This window comes from Cupressus sempervirens, chromosome 3, assembly GCF_028749045.1.
Source record: "Cupressus sempervirens isolate cs-2001-9-10 chromosome 3, ASM2874904v1, whole genome shotgun sequence".
Classification (NCBI taxonomy): Eukaryota; Viridiplantae; Streptophyta; class Pinopsida; order Cupressales; family Cupressaceae; genus Cupressus; species Cupressus sempervirens.
In genome coordinates, this window is record NC_143120.1 from 368729346 (window position 1) to 368736132 (window position 6787).

Genomic DNA, 6787 nt, shown 5'->3' on the forward strand with positions numbered 1-6787 from the left:
GAAGATCCAAAATAGGGCCCAAGAAGGGGCACATTGTATCCCTAATTTTCCCATTAGGGACACACTACATCATTGATTTGGAAGGGATGCACTACATCCCTACCAACCAAGGCACAAAACTTGGAAGATACCCTTGGGGACCTGAAATAGGTCCCAAAACTTAGAAATTAAGTATATATTTTGAGATATGATGGTTACAATGTGGAAAATAGATTTTGAGTGATGAGATGAAGGAAAGGAGGACTTAGGTTGTTGGATCATACCTCAAGCTTTACACCATAAAAATAGGAGCACTAAAAAGGATTTGTTACCTGTCCTACCTTGATTTTACCTAGAAGAAAGGAGAAGAAAAGGGGAGGAAATGCTAATGAATGATGAAATCACATTAAATGGGTGCTAAAGCATCATTAAATTGAGGTAATTCCAATTTAAGATGGTACAGGTACAAGAAAGATAATGCATGAGCCAGGAAGACATTATAAAATCCCTACCATTCAATTGCAATAGTTTGAGTTACTCCCTTATTGAATCTACAATTATTTTGACCCAATCCAAATGTTGTTTTCCCCAAAGAACAATCTGAATATAGAAATACATCCATTCACTAAATAAATGGGTTTTGGATTTACCCTTAATTCTATACAACAGTACCATTAAATCATGGACATATGGTTTCATGTGGTCCTTGTTGAGAGATTTTGGAAAACGAGAACCCCCTTTTCTAGAATTTTATCAAGCAATACCTTGCAAGAAAACTTTGATATTTAGTAGGGTCTACATTGAATTTAATGATTGATTGGATTGGGGTAAACTCATAAGAGGGCCATTTAGGTTGCTTGAGCACATAGATAATGGTTTCTCTATCAACCAGGAACAAGATTTCTCCATCATTTTTCATTGTACATTGGGTTCTTACATAATACTAGTTTATGCACTCTTGAATTAACTTTGGACATAAAACAACTCAGAGAAAGGCAACAACCTCTATTGAACCACTTTCTAAAGTTCTTCCAACTAATTTTTCAATCTATCCTTAAATCCCTCTACATCAAATCCCTTCAAATATGTGTTACTTATCACATGCCCTGGTCACAAGCTAAACTAGTAACATTCTTAAAGAAATGAAAATCATATTTCATGATGTTTTGGCTTCTAGTCTAAATAAATTGAATCCTCTAAAATATTTCAACAAAACCTCAAAATAAAGATGGATAGAGATCACTTTCAAAATATAGACACTCTAAAGTATTCATTGCAGACTATCATTCTTACCTTTGACACTTCACTTCAAGAAAGATAATGTTAATAATTTTTTAACATTAACCTTTTAAAAAAAGGGCAAAATGAAATCTCATACCTTAATTACTATATTTTCAATATGTGGCGAGGGATTTTAATTTGATATTTTCATGAAAAGTTTTATCCATATCTATCACATCATTCCTTTTGCCTTACTAAGTCATGATTGTGGTAATCTTTCTAGCTCATGTTTCTTGCGTCATCTCGAGAAATATGAAGCTTTTTTGGAGTCATCAACATTTAATGATTATCATGCATCCATCTTTTGACACATCGAGGAACCATTTTGAATGATCTTGAACCTACATGAACTTTAGTTTGGGCAGGTTCATAAAGGTTCATCAATTCACACCTTTCACCTTGCTTATCAAATCACGTGCTTGCACATTTTGCATATGAGGGAATATGCTTAGTAGGTCGACCACAAAATATTCTAGAACCATAGCGAACTTGAAAGAACTCACTTGAACCTTACAGAACTTGGTTCAAAGTGGTTCTCTAAGGTATGAGGTACTCTATCCTTTCTCTTCTCTCAACTCAAATAATGTATCATCGTGGCTTCAATGTAACTCCTCCGGTGTAGTTTTCTTTTATCAATCTGAGAACTTCCTTGAACCTCACTGAACTCTTTCAAACCTTTCTAAACTTAGTTTAAAGTAGTTCAAAGTAGTTCATAATGGTTCATAGGTACAAGGCAACTTAGCTATTTTGAAGATGCAAATAGCTAAGTATGCGACAAAAAGATACAAAGACACATGACAAGGACTGACTCAATGATCTTGGACATAATTTGGGAAATTAAAGAGTCATTCATGGAAAGCGGTCATGCATATTCCACTCGAGAACTCAAAACACGAGCTTTCATAATCTGGCCAAAATTTTCCAAAATAGAAACAAGACGACTCTAAAAACAAGGACTAACAATTTGTGAGTATGAAAGTAAACTAGTATATTAATCTATGTCTTTGCAGAGTGCTTGACACAATCAATTTCACTAAAATGTGGGAACAACCTGATAAAGCCATTTGGAGGCCTAGATAGGTGAGATGCATTAAGTTTTCTTTGACAACTAAAAAACACAATAAATTGAATCTATGGATCAATTTAGCTTTCTTCTCAAAGTGTGAAAGCAAATCAATAAGTCAACAACAAGCTTATAAAGGTGAGCCACAAAGCTTTCTTTAAAGGCCAAAATAAACCCAACAAACCGAATCTATAGATCTATTTAGCTTTCTTCTCAAAATGTGAAAGCAAATCAACATGTCAACAATGAGCTTTCAAAAGTGAGATGCACAAAATTTTCTTCAAAGAAATAAACCCAACAAAACAAATGTATGGATAACTTTAGCTTTCTTCTCAAAATATCAACGGTAAAAACAAATCAATACGTCAACAAAAAGCTTAAAAACTGACACAACAAAATTACCCTTGATATCTCACAAATTGTAAAATAAAATTATAAATCAACATAAAACTTCTAAATCAACAAGTGAAAATTGTACAATAAATCTATACAAACTAAGAAACAATACAATACAATTACATTTCAGTCAACACCATACAAATTATAAATAAAATTCCTAAATCAATTTAAAAACTTAAACAAAGCAACAAATACATTTGTATAACCATTGAACACCACACAAACCTCCCCGGGGGGTTTTGTGACTTAGAAGTCAAAGACAAGGACATTCCTTTTGTATGTATAGGGAAATACACCAATGAAACTTTCTAGACAAAGATAAGCATGTGATACTGACCCATTATGTTTTACCACGTCAGCAAAAGGGGCCACTAAGGTAAGGTGAATAAGCACAAACCGTAAAAGCTGGGAAAATCATTTACCTACTCTAGGCTTTCAAAACAAAAATAGTTATCAATCTACATCAATGTCAGAATTTCAAAGTTGTCATTAAAACGACAACTTAAGACCCCACCAATAACTCATGAACCACAACCTTTATTAAATTAAAAAATACAATTTATGAAAAATCAATTAAAAATGTATATTTTTTAAATGAAAAGCACAAATTTCCTCGAACCCTTTCGTAGCAAAACATTTCAAAAAAATAATAATAAAAAACTAAGATGACTGATTTCATAATAAACCTTTTCCTTCCAAATGAAAACGTATCTCACTTCCCAATTACAATTTATTTTGCTCTAACCTTCGTATTTACGCGTAATGGGTATCGTGACGTTTACGCGTGGTACTCGAATCTTCTGGAGAGTAAACAGAAGCCGTAGATTCGTCCACTTTGTAAGGCTGACCGTCGGATATCGTCAAAGAAGGGAGTTTGATAAGGTAACAAATGACACGCGATACTCGAGAGAGGGGCGGAATGACACCACAACAGTCATATTGATAATGCAGGTGCATCTTTGGTCAAAAAGGATGAGAAAATCAGGCGCTAGAAGCTGATTATGATTTCTGAATTGCGCCATTGAAGTTGCAGATCTCCTTGGTGAAGCTCAAATAAACAACAATGTCGGATCCCAAATACGCTTATCCATACCCTGCACAAGGTATGTTTGTAACCTGTTATAGCCTGGGCTTTTGTCAGTGTTTTCTTCCTTGAAACCCTCGATTCTTTTGTTTTTTTGAGTGACTAGGGTTTTGATTTTGGGAAATTTGTTGTGTTGCAGGTTACCCGCAGGGATATTACCAGCAACCGCCACCCGTGGTAGCGCCACCGCAGTACGCACAGTCGGCACCTCAGCGACAGACAGGGTTTTTGGAAGGATGGTGTGTAGTTTCTCTGACCTAAAGTTGTAGCTTTCTTGTTTTTCGATCTTCGGGTTTTGTTCAAATATTTAGCTTTTCTGCGGATAGGTAGATGATGTAATTAAAAGTTTAATTTTACCGTAGTTCAAAAAAATCGAGTGAATTAGGATTTTATTTCAACATATTAGACTAAAATATTATAATTGTGGTCAAAATTCGATACAGAGAAAGTTATAGAACCAGTTAACTGGAGGAGATGAAGGAACAGGATCAGAGGGTTTCCTTCAAAGGTTTCCTCCGGTTATAGGGAAGATTTAGGCTGTGAAAGAGTGACTCACTTAATGATATTTTTATGTTATTTTATTATGAAGAAACTTCTAGATTATAATATATATAATTTGATTGACGATAACCATTCGATTTTTTAGAGGTGTTTAAGAGGAATTTGCTGCTGAGGATATCAAAATCTCACAGTTCATAATAGATTTGGTATATTCGTGGATTTAATTATGAAAATTTATCCCTTCCTAATCTGCTGTTAAGATGAGGAATTATAAAAGAGAGTCTACAAGAGAACAGAAAGATAAATAATGGATCAGGTCGGAGAGATTTGCGATAAGATCCTAGAAATAAAAGAAGAAAAAGGAAAGAAAGATTCAATAAATTTGGAAATTAGTTAAAATAATAAAGAAGAAGAGATAACAGGAGTGATAAAATAATAGATCTAATTACTATAATCCAACAAGAAAACAGCTAACAAAATTGGGTATGAGAAACACGGAAATAAATAAAGATTGAAATACCTAAATAAGAAGACGGATATTGACATACCTTCTATTAAAAATTGAGCAGTCAGTGTATGACAGAGAGAAGACCATGAAAAAGCAGGGATATAATGAGGAGAACTGAGTAAGAGTATACCAGTAAAGGTGGGAATTTTACGAAACAAATATGCCAATTAGAGTAACTGGGCATAAATTGATAAAAATATCTGCTATTTGCTCCTTTGACTTGACATATTCAAGCCTCAATTTTTTCTCTTGTAGTTTCTCTCTCAAATGCATGAATGAATGGATCTATATATGTGTAAAAAGTTATTTGAAGGATTTTGAATTTTAAGTTGCTGTTTGTGATACTTCGGAAACGGACAACGATTTTTTTTGTGTTTAAATGTTTTTACAGGCTCTTTTTAATGATCCGCCTTTTAAATTCTAAGTTAGTACTTGTTTTTGCAATGTTTCTAGGAATGGTTCGTAAATGGTCCAAATGATTTCCTTGGTTTCACTGTTTCTATGGGCTTTATAATGTTTGTTCTGTAAGTGGCTTACAGGGGTTTCACTATAAGATAGTAGAAGTTCTATCTAATGGTGATTTTAGTTATTGCCTGTCAATCATTTCGTAAGGTGTATTTTTATGCGAAACAGCATAGCTTTTTTGGGATTTTCAATGGTAATTTGTTTAATTATTATCATGTTATTTTGTTTGCTCTGCAGTTTGGCTGCTTTGTGTTGCTGCTGTCTGCTGGACGAGTGCTGCTGTGATCCCTCTATAATATTTGTCTCATGAAGATCGAGATTGTTTGGTGATTGCAGTTGCAATCTAAGACCTGATCATGTAAAGAAAATAGTACTGAAGGAACATCAAGATTGTCTGGTCAATGCATTTGTGCTCAATGAGGGTATATTCCGTAAGATAGGACTGAAATTGTTGCTTAGATTTATGTGCTTTCAACTAAATTAATTGAACTTGGCAGTTTGTGTTATTCCATAAATAAAATATTGTAGAGTTGAAAGATAATAATTTCAAAGTGGTGTGTAGTGGTATTATTAGCCAGAAACCTTTTTCATGGTTTTTTTTGTCTTTGACTTGTTTGCCAATGAATTTCAAACGTTGTATTTGTATTTGTATTATAATGTAGCCTGTTGAAAATTACATCCAATAGAAAAGTTTAGTAGTCTTGATTTGTTTTAATAGTGTTTTTTTTTGGAGCTGTTCCTCAATAAATTTCAACCATTCTATTGTAATAGACCTCTTCAATTAAATCCATACACGATTGTTTTCAATACTAAATATATAAGTAAAATATTTATGACAAATTAGGATGGAGCTTTTGGAAGGGTAGTTGGGCTTCCATTTTTAGTTTTGCTTTCTAGAGCAGTTTTATTTTTAATACTAAATATGTAAGTAGAATATTTATGTCATTGAATCAATGGGCCTTTGGTCTATTATTGAAGTTGAATGGCTCATAAATAAACCACCAGGGATCAAGTCTTGCTGAATGCAAGGCTCTAACATCATAAGGGATGAGGTCGGGATCGTGACGGTGTAGATGACTCTCAATCCTTGGCTCTAAAAAATATAAAATTAGATGGAACTTTTGGAAGGTAGTTGGAACAACTGTTTTCAATACTAAAGTAAAATATTTATGTCAAATTAAGATGGAACTTTTGGAGGGTAGTTGGGCTTCCATTTTTAGTTTTACTCTCTAGAGCATTCTTATAGAAATGTAATTACTAGATTTAATTATTATATAAAACTAAAATAAGAATATTACACTATTTTTAAAATGAGTTGTTTTTAAAATAAAAAGCAACCAAAAACCAAGGGGTTGGCCCTTAAAACCAAAAGGCTGGTAACCAATACATTACTAGCAAAAACCAGTAGAGAACATTACTGAAACAAAAATAAACTAAGAAGCAACTAAACCACTATATTTCTACCCAAACTACTAACCAACATATTGTTATGAACAAAATCATCTAA

At 33.3% G+C, this 6787-nt stretch overlaps 1 protein-coding gene across 1 annotated transcript; it reads left to right on the forward strand.

Annotated features, from left to right (window-relative positions):
* Positions 1-3627: 3627 nt before the first annotated feature.
* Positions 3628-5861, forward strand: LOC149566520 (uncharacterized). The gene is made up of 3 exons (XM_089819830.1): positions 3628-3825; positions 3946-4045; positions 5518-5861. Exons 1-3 carry the CDS (start codon positions 3786-3788, stop codon positions 5588-5590), a joined length of 213 nt encoding a protein of 70 aa, XP_089675956.1. The 5' UTR covers positions 3628-3785; the 3' UTR covers positions 5591-5861.
* The last annotated feature ends 926 nt before the right edge of the window (positions 5862-6787 follow it).

Bases quoted from the DNA above. Each gene is read 5' to 3' on its own strand.
- LOC149566520 (XM_089819830.1), top strand. From the start codon at position 3,786: ATGTCGGATCCCAAATACGCTTATCCATACCCTGCACAAG. The intron at 3,826-3,945 runs GTATGTTTGTAA...GTTGTGTTGCAG, and splicing joins TTATCCATACCCTGCACAAG to GTTACCCGCAGGGATATTAC. The intron at 4,046-5,517 runs GTGTGTAGTTTC...TTTGCTCTGCAG, and splicing joins ACAGGGTTTTTGGAAGGATG to TTTGGCTGCTTTGTGTTGCT.